We start from the raw sequence: 21,483 nt of genomic DNA on the forward strand, positions 1-21,483 counted from the left end.
GACGTCAAGTATTCTACATGTCCAATATCGAATCCAAACTCGACTCTCTCATCATTTAGCACAACTCATCTTTCATCACGCATCATGAGCACAAGGCAAGCTATCCACGCGCCAGCGGCACCAAAACCAAACGGCAACTACAGCCATGTCATCCGGTCTGGCGACAAGCTCTTTCTATGTGGCTGGATGGGTGACGACCCAGAGACCGGAGAGATAGTCGGAGGCGGTATCGAGGCACAGACGGTATGTGTCACCTTTGCCACGCAGTGGTCACAGGGCGAATGCACTTGCTGCCACAGTTTTGCTCATGTATGATTGTGCAGAAACAAGCCATCGCGAACATCAAAGCTTGTCTCGAAGCGGCAGGCTCGTCGCTGGATAAAGTCATTGGTCGACGACTTTTCATGACGGACAGATCTGAGTTTCGGGCTGTTGACGCGATTTGGGGTGAGGCTGTTGGCGAGCCATACCCGGTATCCACGCTGGTCGGATGTTCGTGGTTGGCGAAAGACGGAGCGAGGGTAGAGATTGAGGTGGTCGCGGAGGCATAGTGAAGGAAGTGCTAGGACAGCGGTCAGAGGGTGGATCGACGTTCTCCCATGGGAAAAACCATCTAAATCGGATTTCTCATGTTGCGCTTGAAATCATGGACTGAGTATTGGTGCCTAGTGGTGTACCACGACTTGCAGTGGCACGAACTGTACCATAACATACCTTAGATAATCATGTGAAACACCATTCAGCTCTTTTCAAGGTCTTTCCACCATCTTACCTGGTCTACGAGTGCCATTTCCTTTGTCCATGCCAATAACCAAAACATACCTAGGTAGCAATAACTGCGATCGTACTACTGCTGAGATAAAGGGGTAACTCAGGGGCTAAATAACCGATCACCGCGTCTGCGTCACAAAGACCCTCGAGTTCGAATCCGAGTCCTTGTTCCACCCCACGATTCCCTCCCTTACTTCCTGTGCTCAGCAACACCACCAACAACAACAACAATAGAAATGGCTACACAAGCAAACTGGGAGCTCGACCCGGAGACACGCACGAAGGTGCGTACCGAACCTCAATCTACGCGCAATACACAGACTAACCAGTCCACCTAGCTCGCAGCCCTCCAAAAGAAAGAAGGAACAGGAAACGACCGATGCGCTGACTGCGGCGCGCCCTCACCACAATGGGTGTGTATACCTCCCCTCCTCTCCCTCCTACCACATCTACCACAGACTAACGCATCCCCCAGGCCTCCCCCAAATTCGCCATCTTCATCTGCCTCCAATGCGCCGGCACCCACCGCGGCCTCGGCGTGCACATCTCCTTCGTCCGGTCCATCTCAATGGACGCCTTCAAAGCCTCCGAAATAACCCGGATGCAATCCGGCGGGAATAAATCCTGGCAGGAGTTCTACGATGCGCATAGTTCCACAACTACCCCCTTCAGCGAGTGTAGTATTAAGGAACGATATGACTCGGAGGCAGGCGAGGAATATAAAGAGCGGTTAACTGCACGCTGCGATGGCGTGGAGTTTGATGTGGAGAAGTTCAGACGGGAGAGGGCAGTCATGCTGGAGAAGATCGCGGCGAAGAATGCGAGGAGTGGGAGTGGGACGCCGCTGGGTGGCAGTCGGACGCAGAGTCCCGCGCCACCTAAATTCGGAGGTGACCCGGTACAAAAGGCGAAGAATGAGGAGTATTTCGCGAGGATGGGGAGTGCGAATGCGAGTAGGCCTGAGGGGTTACCGCCCAGTCAGGGTGGGAAGTATGGCGGATTTGGGAGTTCGATGCCGGAGCCAGCGCAGGGTGGTGGAGGTGGAGGGCTGGCGGAGGATTTTCAGAAAGATCCTGTCGCGGCGCTGACGAAGGGCTTTGGGAGTTTTTGGGGCGCGGTGAGTAAGCAGGCGAAGGTGGTTAATGAGGGGTTTATTCAGCCTACGGCGAAGAATGTGAGTACTGCTGATTTCGTTGCATGAATTGGACTGACCGTGGTTGCTAGCTCGCGCAAACCGACTTCGCAGCACAAGCACAGAAGGGCTTCGCGACCGTATCGACTGGTGTCGCAAGTGGGGCGAAAGGCGCAACCGAACAGTTTCAGAAATTCGTCGAGGGACAGGATAATGCTGCGGCTGCGTCGGCTGCGAGATCGGGGAAAAGGGCTGAGCCTGAAAGGAAGGATTTCTGGGACAGTTTTGGGGCAAGCGATGAGGCTGCGCCTGCTGCGAGTAAGCCGAGTAGTATCGGGACCGCGGCGATGAAAAAGACGACGACAAGTGGTGCGCAGAAAAAGAAGGATGATGGGTGGGGAGATGATTGGTGAGAGAAGATGGGCCTTGGGAAGAGAAACAACGAAACATAACCCTACAGACCACCTGCGAGGCAAAAGCTGCTCACCGAAAAGAGGCCGGGCCGGGCACGGTTCTCACACACTCTACGAGGACGCACTATTGATGACCGCCGAAAAGGGCGACCTAGGACCCAACGACTTGATGGCCTACCTACAGTTCAAGCGCGCAGATATTGGATCCGTTGAAGCCTGAAATGCCTCTCTCGAGCCCGCGATGGAGGAATCTGTTATGTTGCGAACGTCCACTGGGTCAGTGCCGGCCTCGACCTTAACTTCACATCGGCACGCCTCCCGCCATACCTCCAGACTGAGCGCAGCCGACGAAGCCTCCTCCGCACAAAGCAGAGAGCACGAAGCACGAGTCAACCTCATCACCAAGCGGAGCAGCTCGCCAACGCAGATGTGGCACATTGTCTAGTTCACCTGGACACTTACATGCCGCGGACCGGATTAGGATCGCTCCCTCCGCTCTGCTTACACCTGTCACCATTTTGCACCTATTTGGCGAAACCAAGGAATGTTGGATATGTTATGCAGACGAGATTGGATACACGGGAGAGTTTTGAATATCTACCATATGTGGTTCTGGTATCTAGATCGTTTTTGACACTTAGATCGCAATTAACTTATTTTAAAGCTCAAATGCTTTCTTTACTGAACACACTGAATAGTTTCCGTACGAAACGTTAACGGTGGTCACACGTGCATGATGTGCTTTGCATGCTCACAATCTTCATTTTGGATCAGGGGCTAAAGATACGAGGTAGCGGCCACAATCATTGTTATAGATTAGCACTAACAGGCTGTGCTACTAAGTGTCGTGCGTGACTACCTAGGTAGCTAGGTAAGTATCATACAAGTAAAGTATACGCGATTCGGCCTTCGGTACCAACATCTTCACAAGGTACCGTAGCATGCGACCAGTTCATCTATTAGTACAAACTTCCTCCCAATGCTTTCTTCGCCTTCTCCCCGGTATGGTAATTCAACAATTTGACAGAACATCAAAAGAATTCGAATCGAAGACAACGACTGCTGACGTTCTACAACCAGCGTGGATCATGGACTTCGAACCTGAGTATTTGGGCAGCTTTTCTCAGCTGCCACCCGAGATCCGCGCAAAGATCTGGAGTTACTTCTCGCCCGTAGATGAGCTGGCCACGATCCCCAACCAACAGGGCTGTGATCACGACAGATCGCGAAACCTTTCCGCACTGATGAGGACGAGCTCAGCTTTACGCAACGAGCTATGCTCAGAGATCTATGGCGGGAGTATATTGCGATGCAAAATATCTCCCATCTACAACCACAAGCAATGGCTGTCTCTAGCAAGCAGCGCTGGTTGGCAAGCCACTCTGGAAAGCGTAGACCACGCAGTGGAGCAAGGTTTCGTCCATTTCCCCTTTGACAAGCTCAAAGCTTTTCATATCGAAATAGAAGCAGCAGCAGCAGAAGACCCCGGTCAGATACTTTGTTTGTGGCGGAAGTGCCGTACGTTGGTGCACTTTCTTACTCTTCGTTCTCGACGAGGTCTTCCGCATATTGAGATACATCTGAGAGACTCGAAGGCAGCCTCCTGGTGCTACGATGACCGGCCCGAACAGTCACTTACCGTGGGCGACGATGACTATTACAGAGACTATCTCATCGCACTGATGCCCTTCTGGACACTTCGCCATGCAAGGTCGTCGAAGGTAGTTCTGCCAGATGTTTTCGCGCTACACAAGGTAGACACCGCTATTCGATTCGCTAGAAGCACGGCGAATCTAGTGCAAGCGAAGACGGCCTTTGCTCCTTTACCGGGAGATGACGATGAAGATGAATGGAGCGACACCAGTATCCAGGAGGAGCTGGACGATCTATTCGTAATGCTCGAGAACGAGATGGACGTTCTACAAAGCCCGACGGCAAACATGCTACGCCTCGAACGTTTTGCCAGATGGTACCGCAATGAAACCGATTTTCTGTGTGGAAAATCTGAGTACGAGGAAGAACTCGAGAGGATCTTTCGGGCTGGCAAGCTGGTGTACGTAGACTATCACGCAAATCGAGCACAGGCACGCTTCACGGCAATGAGGACTCACAATCCATTAGCACTGGTCTGGCGGTACGGGCCATCGTGGGGATGGTGCAGAAGAGAGCACCACGACCGAGCAGACCGTTTTACGAACAATGCCCTCTCGCACCTCAGGACGAAGAGTGTCGAAACAGCGTACAAAGACGGCGATATCGATGATGGCTGGAACAGCAAATCGTGGCTCGAGCGCTATCCCGAGAGCATTTGCAGACGTCAAGACGCGGAACCCTGGCTCTGGCGGCAGGTATTGAAAGGGTGGTTTCGCGAATCCGAGCTATCTCTGCCGTTGAGGTGTAGACAGGAGATACACAATAAGTTAGAAAAGTGGGCCCTGCATCCCAAGAAAATATAACCCACCCGTCTTTGTACTTGGCTTAGCCGTCCCGCTGGATGTTTGTTGCCTATGATACCACATGTGTGCAGTGGCTGCTGCAACGAAGGACGATGTATGAAGACCATTTCTCGCCGTCGCGAAATGTTAAATGTCTGTTTGAAGCTAGTTGTAGTCGGTTGTAGCTGAGAGTGTAGCTCCTCTTTGACTGCGGAGCTAACCCTGGTCATGATTTTTTTTCTCAAGGAGACATTCTTCTGCGGCCGAGGGGGTGAGTCTGGCGTTTGAGGTTGCTCTGCTTTTGACTTGTGCCGTTTGGTACACAGTGGCTCTGTGTATAGTGGCGTGATGACGAAGTCGATAAGTTCATCCAATTTTCCGGTGCTCGGACTGTCGTAGCACTCATTCCGACGAAATCTCTTTGCACATCCTAGAATGTTGCTATGCTGGCCACCACCATGAAAGTCATAGCCTGCGTCTCTGAGTAAGTCGAACTTCATCCTGCTGAAGGGCCAGAGCGGATGCGGCCGTGTGTCGTTACGCCCTGTCAGCCACTCAGACTCCTCATGGGCCTTCTCGTCAAAGAGAGCATTCATAACGGTGCCTCCAGCATAAGCTTCAGCGTTCACATCGAAGCCAAGTCTGATTAGCAGATTGAGTCTTTCTTGACAAGCATCCCTGCCCCAGCATCGTCGGACAGCCACGCCCAGCAACATAGTAGGTTCACGGACGGCCATGGACACAGAGGACTTTTCAGCAACGAGCCAAGCTCAACCTTGACACTTCGCTCATGGTAACGAAGTACATACTCGGGCGGCTTGTCAAAATCAATCATCAGCCATATCAGGATATGATGTCCGCTTGGTTTCCGGTTGGCGAAGAGAAAATCGATCAGATCTCGTCTTCTGGCGTGAGACCGGTGATACTCGCTGTCTCGGTCGTACATCTCTTCACGAGTTGTGAGTGCGATGAAAGTAATTATCAGCTCGATCGACCGGCGGGTGAGCTTGCTTTTGCTGCGATTGAAGCTACACTTAAAGGCGCGCGTGAAGTCGTGTCGAGCAAGAAAGCACAAGTGATACGGCACTGTCTGAGCTTCACCAGAGTAGGTATTATCGCATCCGCACGTGATGTAGCCACTTTCGTCGGCCACACGACAATGTAGCATAAACAGGGGGGATGCCGAGATGTGGCATAATTCTGGGACGTCGGCTTCAGAGTTCGAGAGCAGCTTGGGATATTCATCAATGGCCCTGAGCAAAAAAGCCGATCTGTGGTACCAGTGACCTTCTGGTAAAACCTTGTGTAGGCACGTTATGGTGTCGCGGGGCTCTTGGATCTCATAGATGGCCTTCTGGAAATCCTGCTCTGTGCATTCGATCTCCGCAATGGCCTTTCTGATGACGATAGAGAACACTTCTTTAGTGAACTTGTCAGGGTCATCAGAAGACATTGGGCGGATATATTGCTCCATCAGAGCTTTTACCTTATTCGGTTCTTCAAGATAGGATTCTAGAGTCTTGTGCACGTAGCGGACGACGTTCAAAGCATCTGAGAACTCTATCAGGCCGCCAAGCATTGCATGAAGGCGACTGCGAAACTGGTTGATGTCGAAACCGCGGTCAAAGACCATCTCTTCGTCGACAACCTCGACCATGACGACCCAGAGGATGAAGAACTCGTAGATTGGCAGTCCTATGTCGGACGCAAAGTACTGCTGGCCTGTTCGAAGCGCGTAAAAGGCTATCGCGGCATGAATCACTTCCTTCTCAGATAACCGACTCAATATCCGAGCATAAACATCTTTCAGCTCTTTTGGATATGTTCTCAACTTTTCTTGCAGCTCTTTCATTGTCGCGCCAGATATGCGCTGCTCAAAGAGCTCGTCAACAACGAAGCGCGCCCAGAGTATTACTCCGTTCGCTTCACGTTCGACTTCGATCCAGAGCGGCTCCAAGGATGTAGACTCGTCGGCGTCGAAATGCTCACAAACCATTCGAATGTGATCTCGTATTGTCGCAACGTTGAAGTCTTGCATCTGCAATACGGGGAATTTGCTTAGCAACCTCAACAATATCGGCTCAGGCCGGCTTGCTAGGCACATTTTGACGTTAGACTGTCGTTGTATCCTGAGCAATGAGGTTGTGAGCTGGCCCAAGTGAACGGCACATTCGTCGAGTCCGTCGATGAAGATTAGCACATTACCTTTCATTTCACGGAGACCACCAATAAGGTGCTCGACCAGCCTTTCTTCCCGATCGAACCAAGTTTCTTCAAGGCAGTTTTGAGCATCAACGTATTCGCGAAAAGCTTCGTTCTCATCCAGGAGTTGATACACCAGGGACTTGAGCAGACCCAGCTTTGGCTTTGTGTTTGCGGTGTCCTCCCCAGCGCGGAAATCGAAGTGGAAGTCGATCACTGACCATTGTGCCCCGTGAACACTGAGCTCCACAAGGAGACGTTTCGATGTGGAAAGGTAGTTCACCAGGGTCGACTTTCCTGACCCTGGTTTACCACATATCCAGAACAATTCCTCTTTGGACCTCAGCCAGGCACAAAATTTGGAATTCCAGATCCATTCGAGTGCAGCCTTTGGTGATTCTCCGAGTTGCCACCTCCTGGTGTTCATAGCCGTATAATACAGACCTACTCGTGTCTCTGTGCCTGCTTGTCAATCGATGCTTTAGGATGTATATGGACGAGTCACTGACCATGTCTTTGCTTCTGTTTCTGCTTGGCTTGTTCTTCTGTTCTCGCGACGAGGTCATCTCCCAGATGGAGGAATGCGTTGCCAGAAGCGTAGATATTGCCAAAATGGTGGCCGGATCCAGTGCGTTGCTCTTGGTCAGGCGAGGCTACCGGTCCAGCAGCTTTGTCGTAATCCTCGGCCATTATGATTCGAGTCAACAGGAACTGCTGCGTCTATGCCGGCACATAAGATGCTGTCATGTCCATGACGAATGAACCCGTCGTGTGGAAGGCGTAGCCTGGTGCGTATGAGAGGGAAAGTACGACCGTTGCATCATACGGATATGACTCTGCGGAAGGCGCTTTTGCAGCATACCAGGTCGACCATGTGTTCAGAAGATGGTTGCACAGAACTTCCTTCGCCCAGTGAGGATAGGAGTGGAAGTGCGACAGAATATGTCAGTACGACCAGGGCAATATTTGTCCTCATCGTGACTCTCGGTCAGCTAGGTGCGAGAGACTTGCTCGAGTCTATGCGACCGAAATCCATGCCATGGTACAAGAGGTATGAGAGCAGAGGTTAATCAGAGCATGGACATCGAGGTTGAACTACGTGCAGTAGAATAGTGTTTCATAAATCTGAGCTTTCAAGTTGCTTGGTACCATCTCCGCTACATATACTTACTATCCTATCAGACTGCTGCACGCTTGATGCCTCAGGCCGCTAACGTCACGCAGAGCGAGGTTAGGACGCACGGACGGTATGACAAGTGGCTGTAGTCATACGTGACCGCACTGATTCAAGTAGCCTTCGACTTGGTTTCCGTTTAACTATTCGCTATATCGATTATGGTATGCATTTTCGTAGCACATCCCTCGTACCACATATATCATCAAAAATTATGACTAGGATCAAACTTCCTCCCCTCCTGCGGCTTGACTAGCTGCGCCTGCCCCCTACTATGATACGGCACCTCCGGATCCATCCCTCTGTATCCCTGTGCACCCGCACTGCCACCACTTCCACTCCGATTCATCCCGTTCTCCCCACTAAGTTCCAGCGCAGCAGGGCTCACCTGCCTCTCTCTGTCTCTATCTGCCTGATGCGCAGGGCTAGGATCTCGATGTCGATCGCCGTCGTTGCTGTATAAGCTCGGTGTATCTCCACCTTCACGGTGCTGGAATGGGTCTCCACTCGGGGCTACAGCCGCGGCACCAACGCCAGCAGGCCAATTCGACCTCGGATGAAGATATTCATTGTTCTGCTCGGGGAGTTCTTCAACAAAGTGGGAGCGAGATCGTTGTTCTGCAACTGCTGGCATGCCAGGGCCAGGACGATATGCTGTTGGTTCACTGCCGCTTGCACTCGATATGTCTGATGTCCGCGAATTGGCAGGTAAGCTCGACCGCTTTGCACCGGCGCCCGGTACTGTGTAGCGATCTAGTGGGTTCGACTCGCGCATTGGCGGGGAGTGGCCGTCTGAGGGTATCTCGGAGTCGGTGTACCGGGAGGTTGTCTTTCCTACGGCTGCACCTGCGTAACCGAAGTTCATGGAGTTGCCGAGCGATGGTGCGTAGCTGTCATGACTTGCGATTGCGGCGTTGTGTCGACGGCGGCGACGCATGGCATAGATGGCGCCGATAATTGCAGCTGCGATGACCGCGACGGCTACGCCTGCGCCAATGCCAGCTTTTGTGCCGGTGGAGAGGCTGCTGCTACTGGAGGGGTCGTCGGCATTGGCTTGGAGACCTGCTATGCCTGTTGGTGATTCGGTGGAGGTTACAACGGTGGTACCGAAGACTGTTGTTGCCGGAATGGTGGTTTGGATGACCGTGTACTGCGTACTTTGACTTGTTTGGCCATCTGCTTGAGTGGTGATGATTACACTGTTTGTTGAGTAGACCGTTTCCTGGTAGGAGACGGAGGAAGAGACTGAGGAGTAGACGTAGGTAGGAGTCTTTGATGTTGTTTCGGACGAGCGAGATGAGGATTTCGAGGTGGACGCGGAGGAGGAGGAGGAGGAAGAGGAAGCGGATGCCGATATCGATGCTGATGTCGGTACCGATGTCGATAGCGATGTTGACACCAATGAAGATGCTAGAAAGTCATGTTAGCTTGCTCTAGCTTGTGTAGACTTTCTTAGACCATAGGCTGGCTGTGCAGCATAAGTCTTGAATACGAAAGACATACAAAGCTCAATGTCAGAACTACTGCTGCTCGGCACAGGGGTAGGAGTAGATTGTATTTCGGTAGACGAGGAGGGCACTGTCGACGTACTTGACTGTACAGACTCTATCGAAGTGCTTGAAGAAGTGGGTATTGGTGTGGTAGTTGGCGTCCCAACAGCTGCAGAAGAGGTCTCAGTTGAGCTTATCACAGAAGAGGTTGAGACAGCGGAAGTGGTAACGACGACTGGAACAGGACTCGAGCTCGTGGCGACACTCGAAGGTGCTATGGAAGAGGTTGTGCTCAAGGTAGTTGACGCTATCGAGCTTGTCGAAGCTAGGCAAAGTGTTACAGCCTGACAGACATTTTCCACCTCTCTGACTCTGCTGGGCGATCGTGGGACGTAAGGGGTGAAAGAAAAAGCTGCTTACATTCAGAACTCGCCGACGATATGACTGATGAGATCGAAGATGATATTGAAGTGACCACCGAGGATGCACTCGAGGCTACTGATGACGCCGATGATGCTACCGATGACAGCGAGCTGGCCACCAACGAACTGCCTGCATCTGAAGCTGAGGTTGCTGCAGATGCGGCAGAGCTGGCGACAGAGCTTGCTGATGATGCTGTTTCCGACGCTGACGATGCGGCACTGGAAGCTAAAGCTGATTCGGAAGATATACTGGAAGCCTCTGTGCTATTTTGGGCGACCGCGAAGCCGACAAAAGCCGCACAGATCAAGTGTCGATACATGGCTACCATTGTGTCGATAAAGATCTGGCGGGACTTGAATCAGGCTGAACACCGTATGACGGTGAAGTAGGACCGCCGATGAGGTAGGACACGAGGAAGCGAGGACATGTTATCTTTTTACCATCAGCCTCGTTTTGGCAGATAGAGGTGACAGCGGGGTGGACGGGCTTGTAAGCACAATCAAGATAGGATATTCCGCCCCAAGTCACTAGCTCGAAGCTTAAGCACAGCCGGATACCCGATAAGGGCTAGCAGGTACGTTTTGGCTGCCTTGAACCCAAGCTAACATCCTTAAGTGACCAATCGCGTTGTGAAGACAAAGCCCTACCGGTGTCCGCTCGGCAGTGCCAATCCATGTTGAGATGCCTGAACGTGTCGAACGGGAAGGTGACATGGCCTGGATTCCTTCGAATACGAAAGTCCGCGATATCAGCAAACCAGAGGTGCAGTTTTGACTCACCTGCTCGCTTGTTCGAAGCGAAAGTATACCAGTATCCTTGCTTGATAGAAAGCGGTCTCAGCATGCGGCTTCTTAAAATCTCGGTGCAGTTCAGCCTTTGATCTTCGTGCATGTGCTGGTAGAGGAGATGCTTTGGGCCATCAAGCTTGATAATAAGACACGTGAAGTCGAGCTAGTTAGTGGTTCTGACATTCTGTTGATGACGGGCCTGGGAAGCTTGAACCGGGGGGTTCTTTCATAGCAGCAGCTGTCCGTTTTGGCCGAATACAGATCAAGCCTGGAAGGATCAACAGACATTTTCTAAAGCTGCTCGTACGAAGGCACCCAGGACTCCTGCCAGTAGCAAGGAAGGGGCGAGCTCATGAATCGTGCCAGCTGCTCTGGCATAGTGACCTCTATTGATATTCGTGAACGATCTGCCTTCAAAGTGATAGCTCAGAAACACTCCCCGCTTTTGGAGTCGAGTTTCGAGAATGAGGCAATCTGTTTGCGGCTCGTTTTGGCGCGACTGAACAAATAGCAAGTCTTGTTCCGAGCAAATCGTGTCCTTACTCTCACGACGTTCAGGGTAGTCAAACCAGTACTAGGACCTTCAACCGTTGACCACTTCCGCTGCCAAGGGGAATGCCTCTATGGCCTTGAATGCACCACGTGGTTCGTTTGATATTACTCGAGCTGTTGACATCATGGGCAACCATGCCCACTTTTGTGAGGCACTCAAGAGCTCGCCGACGTCGAAGTCCTGCGCTGCTAACACCCTTGCACTATATGTTTATATGAGTCAATACTTCATACACTTTTGAGTTACATTGTCGTTCGAATCACTAATCACAGCTCATCGTACACACTGAAAGTGTCGCCTCGGTGCTCTTCGACGCTTACTAGCGCTTACAAGTGTCGCGATATTCCTAGGTGTTGAGTCACGACGACGAGGTTACCAAACAAACACCTCGAAGTGCAAGGTGGTGGGAGTATATAAGAACTGGCCTTTCGCTTCCTACGCAGAAAACTTCTTTGGACTTCCTCAACAAGAATGCTACAAGGAAACAAAATGGCATCCACGAACGGTAGCGAGAGCCAACAGCCAGTTGTCTGCGTGTTCTGTAAGTCAACAACATAGAGAAACGATATGGATCGAGACTAACGCAACCAGGCGCATCAAGCCCAGGAAACAACCCAGCGCACCTCGAGTCGGCGCGCCAACTCTCCTCGACTCTCTCGAACGCAGGTTACAAGCTTGTCTATGGTGGCGGAGGTATGGGCATCATGGGCGAGGTCGCAAAGACCTTCGTCTCAAACTCGGGTCCGAGCAGCGTCGACGGCATAATACCTAGAGCCCTGGTGAAGGCAGAGTCAACAGCCACTTCGCGCAACGAGTCGCCTGCCGCAGGCCACGGCCAAGACGTGAAGCAGTCAGAGAGAACGTTGACCAAGGACCAACTCAAGAGATCGAATACAAATGAGATGGTTGTACCTCAAAGCGAATTCGGTAACACGATTATCGTGCAGGATATGCACACAAGGAAGAGGATGATGGCTGAGAAAGTCGTGGGTGGTGGACCAGGCAGTGGTTTTGTCGCGCTGGCTGGTGGGTATGGCACGCTCGAAGAGGTGGCAGAGATGGTTACGTGGAACCAGCTGGGTATTCACAAGATGCCAATTGTTGTGGTCAACGTCGATGGGATCTGGGATGGTGTGCTGGACTGGGTACGGAGGAGTGTTAGGGAGGGCTTCATTGGCGAGGGCAATGCCAACATCATTATGGAGGTCAAGGACCCCAAGGATGTGGTGGACGCATTGAGAGATTACAAGGTCGCCGAGGGAAGGTTTAATATGGACTGGACGAATGAGTAGAAGCTCAAAAATTTCATGAATAGAGCATAGAGGCATAGACAATCAATTCTATGGGCCTACCGCCTGGTCATAATGCGTTCTCGCTTGCCTGCGCCCTGAACGCCTTGCGATTTCATGCTATGCTCGTGATCATGAATCCGTTTCCATTGCATCTCCTTCACCAGTGCCACTGGTCTCAACGTTGGCTTCCAGTAAAGGACCGATCTCCTGACCGTCATACATCTTCCAGTTTTCGGTCTTCCTCTTGCCATCCTTCTGGGTAAGCCCAATAACAGCCAAACTCGTGTTATCCACCGTCAGCTCCTTGTCTTGTGCCAGTGACTCCTTCAATGCCAACAGCCCATGCTTGATCAACTCGTCTCTCCCACAATCGGCAAACTTATCTAGATGTCTCTCCAGATATGTCCTCGCCATCTGACTCCTCGCACCAATCGCACAAGCCAACATCTCCTGCGTCATTCCGCTTGGGCTAAATTCGAATAGATGTGGTCCTAGATCGTCCACTCCTGCAACCAGTAGTCCAACACCATATGGCCTCTTGCCGTAGTGCTGTGTGCTGCTCTGTGCCCGATCGCCAATCATATTCACTATTCGTTCGACGGGTATCGCGCGGCCGTAGCTGAGTTTCGAGGCCAGAGATTGCTGTTTCATGAAGTTGGAGAGGACACGGGCGTCGGAGGCGAGACCTGCTAGGGCGACGCCGAGGTGGTCGTCTACGCCGACGATTTTCTTCTGGTAGGAGGAGAGTTCTTCGGCATTGCGCTGGATTGGTTAGTGCTGCGCTTGTGATGCTATGGTAGGCAGTGGTACTTTGAGTGCTGTGAGGACAACATGTGTCTTGCTGGCTAGACCGACTACTACTGAGCCTTGCTTGACTGCTTCTTGGGCGTATTCGACTTGGAAGATGCGGCCTTGCGGCGAGCTGTGGGTGTTAGTTTGATATTGAAGTGCTTGGACGAACTGCCTTACAATGTGACGGAGTCGTTGTCGTAGTTGTTTCTGAACATCTTGGCGATTGGGAGGCAGAGGACTGTGAGACGTTGAAGGCAGAATAGAGCTGGATATGGTGGTTCAGAACAATTAGGATGTACTTCATCCGCTGCTCAGGCTCGATCGTAGACGCGGCTGTCTAGTTTTGCCTGAGGCAGGAATCAATGATGCTGCGGCGGTAGGTGCGACCCAGCCACACCCTCAATCGCAGCCGAAGCAAGCTTCAGTTTCGCTCACGAGACACCAGCAATTCATCTACCATTCTTACGGCCAATGCTATCTACGAATACTAGAACGACCTGAGCATACAGAAGTCCGGAGATCCTCCCAATACACCTCTTGAGCGGCAGTCAAGGCATAATCACAGCCTTCCGGCAACACCTCCGCCATGGCGGCAGGGCTCAAGACCATCATTGCGCTCTCCTTCGTACGGAATCCCAGCATTCCTCCCCGACACAGTTACTCACGTTCAACAGGTCTTAGCAATCGGCTTCCTCCTCGTCATCCTCTCCGCAGCGCTATTCCATAACTTCCTCACCCTCCTGGTGGTCGCGACTTATGTAGTAGCACCGCTACCTAACTTCATATGCGCAAAATGCGCAAATCCGGATGATTTCATGGGCGATGCGGGTTATGCGGTGGTGGACTTTGGGAGGTTCGTGACCGGTTTCCTGGTCGTCATGGGGATTGCTCTTCCGGTCCTGCTGGCGCATTGTGCGCTGATACAGGTTCCGGCTATGGCTATGAGTATAATAGGAGGTATGAAACAGTTCTACAAGAGTTGAGAGGGAGCATATTGGCTAACGTGGTACAGGATTGCTGATTTACGGAACGATCATCAGCTTTACTCAATTCTTCAAGGAGGAACAGGACTTCTGAGAGATGGCGCTTGATTATACACGACGGGGAAACGGAGCGTATTCGGGCAGTGTCTCAACGTATGTCATTTCATAACGAGCAATGCAACCACCATCTTTACAATCTATCTGCATCGTGGGAGTACGCCGTGCACAGTCTTCCTGGCCGATGGAAGGCTGTCCAATGCAGCTGTATGAACAGATCTGGAGAGGGAGCAAGCTGCTGAAATGAAGCAAGCGTTGACCCGGCGCCCTCCCGGATACCAGTAACGCGTGCTCTGCTCGTGCCTGGAAGCTGCCAAATTGTTCGGGTGTATACCAAAGGAGCTCGACGCAAGTCGAGAGCTGGTTTCACTCATTGCCTACGTAACCATGCCCGAGGGATCTTGCCTAGTACTTCACAATTTGCACTGCCAAAGCGATAGGCAATGGCGTTGTATTGCTCCTGCCTGTATCATCATTTTCGTAGCCTGAACTTGAACATATGGCGACCCCCCGAAACGTCATCCGGAGCACATGGCACGTGATGCAATCGCCCCGGTTCCAGCTGCGCCAACCCAGCCTTCTCTTGCGAACAAGCTCGCGACAGCGACCATTGCAAGCACATCTGTATCACTAGACCTCCCTATCCCTCGAACACAAGCTACGGTCCACTCTCAACTCTCACAGTCACCGAAAGCGCATCGATACACCTACTTCCTGCCGATACCACTATCCACCCACACCATGGAATCCAACCGTCTCTTCCACAAATTCCCCATGCCCAACTGGGTCAACAACGCCAACCTGCGCACAGGAGGCGTCTACCTAAGCGGCGCAATGGTACATCTCCCTCCCTGCTCCCCCAACATCAACTAACACACCCACCACAGTTCTCCCTCGGCTTCTTCCTCTTCCTCGACGCCGCCGTCTTCTCCCACTCCGCCCTAAACGGCTCAACAATCCACATCACATTCGTCGACTGGATCCCGCTGATCTGCAGCACCCTGGGCATGACAGTCATTAATTCGATCGAGAAGAGCAGGCTGAATTCTGACAGTTTCAGCTACAGCGGGAATGGAGTTGCGTGGAAGGCGCGGTTGGTGTTGTTTCTGGGGTTTGCGCTTATTGCGGGGGGGTTGGCCGGGAGTGTGTGTGTTTTGGTGCTGAATTTTATTGTTGAGGAGGCGGGGGGAGGACTTTGTGGATGGGGGTTGCGAATGTGCTGGGGAATGCGCTGGTGATGCTCTCTTGTATTGTTTTGTGGGTTTCTCAAAACATTGAGGACGATTATGCTTACGATCTTCGGTTATAATTGGCAGGAACGAGCCTGGAGGAGTGAAGAGATTGTGCTGGTGTGGGAGTAGGCTGGTTGGCTGAGTTCTGAGGGTCAGATTTGGGCAGCGAGCACTCGACCTAAAATCGGGCATTCTAGGAGTGACGGGCATGGACAATGAAATAGCTAGGCCTCAGAGTATATTCTGGAAGATGTTGCATTCAAAACACCTATCTATCCTTCAAGAACCATAACGCCATGCAGATCATTCCGATCATTAGGCACAAACCGGCCGGGTCGATTTCACCCTATTCAACCCTCCCTCAACTTCGCCATAATAGCATCAATGACATCCATATCACTAGCATTGACATGATCCGGCCCAGTCACATTACTCGGCAGGACCTTCAGCGCTTCATCCATGCCGGGTTGGAAATTCCTCACTGTACTGCTAAGCGCATACACTGCCTTCCGCCGTGCAGCATTATCGCTATCCTCCACTGCCATCTTCGCTACCTTTGGCACACCTCCAATCCCTAACAGATAATGCTGACACTTCTCGTTGTTCTGCACCGCGGTCCCAACACACCACGCCGCCATCTTGCGCATCGACGGCTCGCTCGACTCAAGCTGATTCATCAGCGGTGTCCATAGACCCAATGGCTCCATGTTGTTCGCATTGTCGAGGTTTTCGATTAATTGCTCGAAGTTGTCGAACGCGATCACTTTGTTGTCGAGGGTGGCTTCTGGATTGACGACTACGTGCATTGCTTCTTTCATTAAGTCTGCGTCGGATGGACCGCCCATGAGAGAACGGATCGCATCTTCAGTGAGGCCGCGCGGTTCGGCGCCTTTCGAGCCTGGTTGTTGCGTTGATGTGCCATCCTGGGTGGGTTGTTGGGCATTTTGGGAGTTTTCGATGGACCAGGAGAGGAGGTTGGACATGCCTTTGTCCATTGTTGCGGTGGCGCGTGGGTGACCTGAGTGTTGGATGTAGGGCTGTGTCTTGGGCTTGTGGTTTCAAAACTTATGAGCAATCTGTAGTTTGTTCAAAGGTGTGCTATCCGGTAGTTTCACGTGAGATAATGACTTCGGCTCTGATGTCTAAAGGTCGATCTTGACTTTTGGGGAGGACCTCAGTGTCTTGTTATTGTGAATAATTTGTGATTGTTCTAGGGGATTTTCCGTGCTGTTCAGTCACCAATATGAAGTTCAGATGAGGTCAAGGTCACAATTTGCACTGTTGGTCAGACGAAAAATCCAGCACCTACCAACCACTTCCAAGACATTCGATCATCGTTCTCGGGACCTACCTACGTGATGCAGCGATCAGTGTTCCTACAGTCATTTGCCCGAGTCTCTTCTCGACGTTGATGTTCATTGCTGGCGTCCTCCTCGACGACAGCGACGATATTGGACTGGCCGACAACGTGAGTGGTAAGAAAGTGTTGAGAAGGTCTACCGTACTAGCGAGGCGCTGGCGGGGCTTTGAGCCATCGATTGCCCCACCGTGACTGTGGCTGGACCGGGGAAACATCACACAAAGATTTCGGAGCACAGATCACAACAGGATACGTACTTGCACCAGGTGTCACGATCAAGCTCAAAGTGAGTACGGTTAGACCTGGGGGCATGACAAGCAGTACATGGAGATGTGAAGCCTCACATCTCAGCTAATCTTCTCGGCCGACAGAAGATCAGGTCAACCAAAGCTTTTGCCGTGGAGACTTGTGGGCCACAAACAGGGGAGTCGGTGAGCAGGCGCATTGGTAGATGACTCTAACCGCGGGTAGAGCACAGTAGTAGGACATAGTATGTGCCTCCGTCTGAAACGTATCTGCCTTGAAGCAAATACAAACGATTACGAGGCAGTGAACTGTAGTATTGCGCGGCAAGGCCGCCACAATGGAGGAGCGGCTGATATAAGAATGCAAACCCAACATGATTCGAAACGTTACAAGCAAATCATACGATAAGGCCAGCAGTCAAATCGCTAGCTCTGACGCTGATTCAGTAAGAGCTATCCGAACAGTGAGTTAGTCGCAGCGCAGGTGCGTTCACGGGCAGTGACTGCGGTGGCACCCTGGAAAACCGTCATTCTTGGCGGTCCCTTCCTCAGGTTCAAGCGCACCGCCCACCGCTACAATACATTTCCATCTTACCTTTCACAACCTGTCAACTTTACCTTCCGACATCTCCTCTACTGACACGAGGCTACAGAGAATAGATACTCTATAGTCATCTCCACCACTTACGACCTCACGAAACACTCTTTTTCTTTTCGGACTTTCGTCTTGAACCGTCGCAATGGAGGGTAAGCTTCAACCCATGCTCGAATAGAGCCTCTTCCTCACTCATTGTATGAAACATATGCTAACGTCGTTCTCTACCTACAGAAGAAGTTGCCGCCCTTGTCATTGACAATGGGTAAGACCCCTAAAGCATTGCCACCGACCTGTCCTCCAGCTTGAAGAGCTGCCCCACCTCGCTACCAATTCTAAACAGCGGAAGCGGAGGGAAAGACAGAAATACTGGAAACTGAACAAATGGCTGACGGTGATTTCTTACAGCTCTGGTATGTGTAAGGCCGGTTTCGCCGGTGACGATGCGCCACGAGCAGTGTTCCGTAAGTTAAGATCTATCCAAGTCGACCGCGCGGACACTAATACGTGGCAGCGTCCATCGTCGGTCGACCTCGACACCACGGTATCATGATTGGTATGGGTCAGAAAGACTCATACGTTGGTGATGAGGCACAGTCGAAGAGAGGTATTCTCACACTGAGATACCCCATTGAGCACGGTGTCGTTACCAACTGGGATGACATGGAAAAGATCTGGCATCACACATTCTACAACGAACTGCGTGTGGCTCCTGAGGAGCACCCAGTCCTGCTCACTGAGGCTCCCATCAACCCCAAGTCAAACAGAGAGAAGATGACACAGATTGTCTTCGAGACCTTCAACGCTCCAGCCTTCTACGTCTCCATCCAGGCCGTCCTGTCCCTGTACGCCTCCGGTCGAACCACTGGTATCGTGCTCGACTCTGGTGATGGTGTTACCCACGTTGTCCCCATCTACGAAGGTTTCGCTCTTCCTCACGCCATCTCTCGTGTCGACATGGCTGGACGAGATTTGACCGACTACTTGATGAAGATCTTGGCCGAGCGAGGTTACACTTTCTCCACCACCGCCGAGCGAGAAATTGTCAGAGACATCAAGGAGAAGCTCTGTTACGTCGCACTTGATTTCGAGCAAGAGATCCAGACCGCAGCCCAGTCATCCAGCTTGGAGAAGTCATACGAGCTGCCTGACGGCCAGGTTATCACAATCGGCAACGAGCGATTCAGAGCACCAGAGGCTCTGTTCCAGCCATCTGTCCTTGGTCTTGAATCTGGCGGTATCCACGTCACCACCTTCAACTCGATCATGAAGTGCGACGTCGACGTCCGAAAGGATCTCTACGGAAACATCGTCATGGTAAGTTTCTCTTTCCGCAAGCTGCGCCTGAATTTTACTAACACTCATCTAGTCCGGTGGTACTACCATGTACCCAGGTATCTCCGACAGAATGCAGAAGGAGATCACTGCTCTTGCACCATCATCCATGAAGGTCAAGATCATTGCACCTCCCGAGCGAAAGTACTCTGTCTGGATTGGTGGTTCCATCTTGGCCTCGCTCTCTACCTTCCAGCAAATGTGGATCTCCAAGCAGGAGTACGATGAGTCTGGACCATCAATCGTCCACAGAAAGTGCTTCTAAGCGACGCACTGAAAATGATAACCTCACACGACTACCACGACCATCCTTTCCCTGCCTGGACTTTTTGCGATGAATCAAGGCAGCAAGCGTCTGCATCAGGAATGGGCTCAAGATTATAGAAGGCATGCAATGATGCATTGTCTCGGGTCGACTTGAGAATAGAGGTTGTGCTGGGTTCATGAGCTCAGGCTCAAGTCGATAATGTATGAAGCAGATAAGCATGACTGTCAAGCGATGAAATGAAGCATTTGTCCAGTTCTCAAAATCATCCAAAATATTACTGCTCAAAGTGTAGATGTGATTTTACAGCTTCCGCTTCGCTAGCTGTCAGGCACCTCGACGACCGTCGTGCCATCCTCTGCAGGTTCTAATACCTTCCATTCGCAAGTGATACCTTCCTGCTTGAACCGACCTACTATCGTCTCGGCGATCTTATCAAAATTCTCCGTTGCTAATGCCAGTATTGTAGGTCCAGCTCCAGACAGACATATGCCACACAGCCCTTTGTGACTTGAAGGCGTGACAGATTGCAGAATCTCAGTGAGGCCTGGTATCAGTGTAGAACGATATGGCTGGTGTATCTTGTCCTGCATCGCCGAGTATATTAGGTCTGGGTTCGGTGGTGAATCAGATAGCACTGTAGTCAGTAATGCCAATCTTTGCAAGTTGAAGATCTATTGTATGATTAGCAATTCCTACCGTATCAAGACGCCTTCGAGTTGAGTAGACTTACCATGTCCTTCCTCGTATACTGCAGCGGCAACACCCCCCTCGCCTTCGCCGTCGACACCTCAAAGTCCGGAATGATAGCCACCGCCTTCAACTCCTTACTCCAATCGAACCGTCGAAAGTGTCCGATATCCATAGGTGGAATGGGCGGTGTGAGGCCTGTATCCTCGCCACCAGCCGGCTGAGGCAGGACCTCAGCAAGCGGCACCTCCACCCTCGCCATATCGTCTGCATTCAATTCATTCAGATACGTACCCACGAACCCGCCGTACAACGCAGCAGCGACATTATCCGGATGCCTCTCGACCATCAGCGCAAAATCCAGCAGACGAGCCTTCGGCAGGTTAAGACCCCCACAGACGTTCGCGAGCGTCACACCCGCCACGACCGCGGCGCCCGAACTTCCTAGACCACGGCCCAGCGGGATGGGATTGTGGATGTGTACATTTGTGCCTGGGGGGAAGGACCGCTGGTTATGGCAGCGGAGGACGTATAGGGCTGTGCGGGTTAGGAGGTTGGCGGAGGGGTCGAGGTCGATGTTTTCGGCGCCGACGCCGGTGTAGGTTATTGTGCAGTTTAGGGGGTTGGTGGGGGTGGGTGGTTCGGTGGGTTTGGTGGTTATGTGGAGTTCGAGGTACATTGAGAGGGCGAGGCCTATTACGTCGAAGCCGGGGCCGATGTTGGCGGAGGAGCAGGGGACTTCTGGTTGGGGTTAGCATGCTGGATGACGCGGAAGGCAGGTAGGAGGAGGCTGACTGATAATGTGCATCTTGGTGGTGTGCCTCGTTCGACGGTGAGGTATCTGGTTATCGCCCTAATGCCCTGTCGTCCTCCGCTGGCTTCGCTTGAGCTAGGTTGGATATACGTGTGGAGTGATTACGCTTTCTGTTCTGTACAAATTTATACGATTGTTCTTGGTACTGGTTTGTGATGCAGGCTTCTCTTTCAAAGCGTTTAACCGTTATTGTGAAGAGTTCATAAAGCTATTCTCAGGCTCGCCAGGTGTTTTCTGCTACTGAACATCCATGCCGGTGTCGCCAAGGGTACCCTTCCTGGCCTTGGCAATAAATTTTTGTGCCTCTTTGGGACGGGGTACCTGGGGTACGCCATGTGATTGGTCGAAGAATAAAATATCTCAAGAGCAAGTAAGAAGATAACGAAGTGCTACGGGTTTGGTCCATTTTGGAGTCACATGTAGGTGGTTCATTCTGCAAGGA

At 51.8% G+C, this 21,483-nt stretch overlaps 13 protein-coding genes across 13 annotated transcripts; 8 read left to right on the forward strand and 5 right to left on the reverse strand.

The window, feature by feature from the left end:
* Positions 1–84: 84 nt before the first annotated feature.
* PMZ80_002078 (uncharacterized protein) lies at positions 85–551 on the forward strand (the record flags this gene model as incomplete). The annotated part of the gene is made up of 2 exons (XM_064870513.1): positions 85–243; positions 324–551. The coding sequence occupies 2 exons, from the start codon at positions 85–87 to the stop codon at positions 549–551; spliced, it is 387 nt and encodes a 128-aa protein (XP_064732966.1).
* Positions 552–1,007: 456 nt separating this feature from the next.
* GCS1 (Zn finger-containing GTPase- Activating Protein for ARF) lies at positions 1,008–2,316 on the forward strand (the record flags this gene model as incomplete). The annotated part of the gene is made up of 4 exons (XM_064870514.1): positions 1,008–1,055; positions 1,110–1,184; positions 1,247–1,945; positions 1,996–2,316. 4 exons carry the CDS (start codon positions 1,008–1,010, stop codon positions 2,314–2,316), a joined length of 1,143 nt encoding a protein of 380 aa, XP_064732967.1.
* A 1,004-nt stretch (positions 2,317–3,320) lies between these two features.
* On the forward strand, positions 3,321–4,772 carry PMZ80_002080 (uncharacterized protein; the record flags this gene model as incomplete). Its single annotated transcript, XM_064870515.1, has 1 exon — positions 3,321–4,772. The coding sequence occupies one exon, from the start codon at positions 3,321–3,323 to the stop codon at positions 4,770–4,772; it is 1,452 nt and encodes a 483-aa protein (XP_064732968.1).
* A 625-nt stretch (positions 4,773–5,397) lies between these two features.
* On the reverse strand, positions 5,398–7,643 carry PMZ80_002081 (uncharacterized protein; the record flags this gene model as incomplete). Its single annotated transcript, XM_064870516.1, has 2 exons — positions 5,398–7,415; positions 7,463–7,643. 2 exons carry the CDS (start codon positions 7,641–7,643, stop codon positions 5,398–5,400), a joined length of 2,199 nt encoding a protein of 732 aa, XP_064732969.1.
* A 689-nt stretch (positions 7,644–8,332) lies between these two features.
* PMZ80_002082 (uncharacterized protein) lies at positions 8,333–9,628 on the reverse strand (the record flags this gene model as incomplete). The annotated part of the gene is made up of 3 exons (XM_064870517.1): positions 8,333–9,303; positions 9,326–9,537; positions 9,576–9,628. The coding sequence occupies 3 exons, from the start codon at positions 9,626–9,628 to the stop codon at positions 8,333–8,335; spliced, it is 1,236 nt and encodes a 411-aa protein (XP_064732970.1).
* Positions 9,629–9,638: 10 nt separating this feature from the next.
* Positions 9,639–10,429, forward strand: PMZ80_002083 (uncharacterized protein; the record flags this gene model as incomplete). The annotated part of the gene is made up of 2 exons (XM_064870518.1): positions 9,639–9,951; positions 10,044–10,429. The coding sequence occupies 2 exons, from the start codon at positions 9,639–9,641 to the stop codon at positions 10,427–10,429; spliced, it is 699 nt and encodes a 232-aa protein (XP_064732971.1).
* Positions 10,430–11,870: 1,441 nt separating this feature from the next.
* On the forward strand, positions 11,871–12,673 carry PMZ80_002084 (uncharacterized protein; the record flags this gene model as incomplete). Its single annotated transcript, XM_064870519.1, has 2 exons — positions 11,871–11,922; positions 11,973–12,673. The coding sequence occupies 2 exons, from the start codon at positions 11,871–11,873 to the stop codon at positions 12,671–12,673; spliced, it is 753 nt and encodes a 250-aa protein (XP_064732972.1).
* A 129-nt stretch (positions 12,674–12,802) lies between these two features.
* On the reverse strand, positions 12,803–13,680 carry PRE5 (Proteasome subunit alpha type-6; the record flags this gene model as incomplete). Its single annotated transcript, XM_064870520.1, has 3 exons — positions 12,803–13,435; positions 13,484–13,595; positions 13,643–13,680. 3 exons carry the CDS (start codon positions 13,678–13,680, stop codon positions 12,803–12,805), a joined length of 783 nt encoding a protein of 260 aa, XP_064732973.1.
* A 371-nt stretch (positions 13,681–14,051) lies between these two features.
* On the forward strand, positions 14,052–14,542 carry VPS55 (Vacuolar protein sorting-associated protein 55; the record flags this gene model as incomplete). The annotated part of the gene is made up of 3 exons (XM_064870521.1): positions 14,052–14,090; positions 14,140–14,422; positions 14,478–14,542. 3 exons carry the CDS (start codon positions 14,052–14,054, stop codon positions 14,540–14,542), a joined length of 387 nt encoding a protein of 128 aa, XP_064732974.1.
* A 704-nt stretch (positions 14,543–15,246) lies between these two features.
* Positions 15,247–15,743, forward strand: VPS68 (Vacuolar protein sorting-associated protein 68; the record flags this gene model as incomplete). The annotated part of the gene is made up of 2 exons (XM_064870522.1): positions 15,247–15,342; positions 15,393–15,743. 2 exons carry the CDS (start codon positions 15,247–15,249, stop codon positions 15,741–15,743), a joined length of 447 nt encoding a protein of 148 aa, XP_064732975.1.
* A 344-nt stretch (positions 15,744–16,087) lies between these two features.
* Positions 16,088–16,732, reverse strand: FES1 (hsp70 nucleotide exchange factor fes1; the record flags this gene model as incomplete). Its single annotated transcript, XM_064870523.1, has 1 exon — positions 16,088–16,732. One exon carries the CDS (start codon positions 16,730–16,732, stop codon positions 16,088–16,090), a length of 645 nt encoding a protein of 214 aa, XP_064732976.1.
* Positions 16,733–18,082: 1,350 nt separating this feature from the next.
* On the forward strand, positions 18,083–19,537 carry ACT1 (actin; the record flags this gene model as incomplete). The annotated part of the gene is made up of 5 exons (XM_064870524.1): positions 18,083–18,089; positions 18,172–18,202; positions 18,346–18,401; positions 18,452–19,254; positions 19,307–19,537. 5 exons carry the CDS (start codon positions 18,083–18,085, stop codon positions 19,535–19,537), a joined length of 1,128 nt encoding a protein of 375 aa, XP_064732977.1.
* Positions 19,538–19,857: 320 nt separating this feature from the next.
* THR1_1 (Trihydroxynaphthalene reductase) lies at positions 19,858–21,035 on the reverse strand (the record flags this gene model as incomplete). The annotated part of the gene is made up of 3 exons (XM_064870525.1): positions 19,858–20,211; positions 20,271–20,968; positions 21,023–21,035. The coding sequence occupies 3 exons, from the start codon at positions 21,033–21,035 to the stop codon at positions 19,858–19,860; spliced, it is 1,065 nt and encodes a 354-aa protein (XP_064732978.1).
* Between the last annotated feature and the right edge of the window lie 448 nt (positions 21,036–21,483).

Source organism: Knufia obscura (assembly GCF_036327395.1).
Source record: "Knufia obscura strain CCFEE 5817 isolate CBS 148926 chromosome Unknown scaffold_2, whole genome shotgun sequence".
Taxonomy (NCBI): domain Eukaryota; kingdom Fungi; phylum Ascomycota; class Eurotiomycetes; order Chaetothyriales; family Trichomeriaceae; genus Knufia; species Knufia obscura.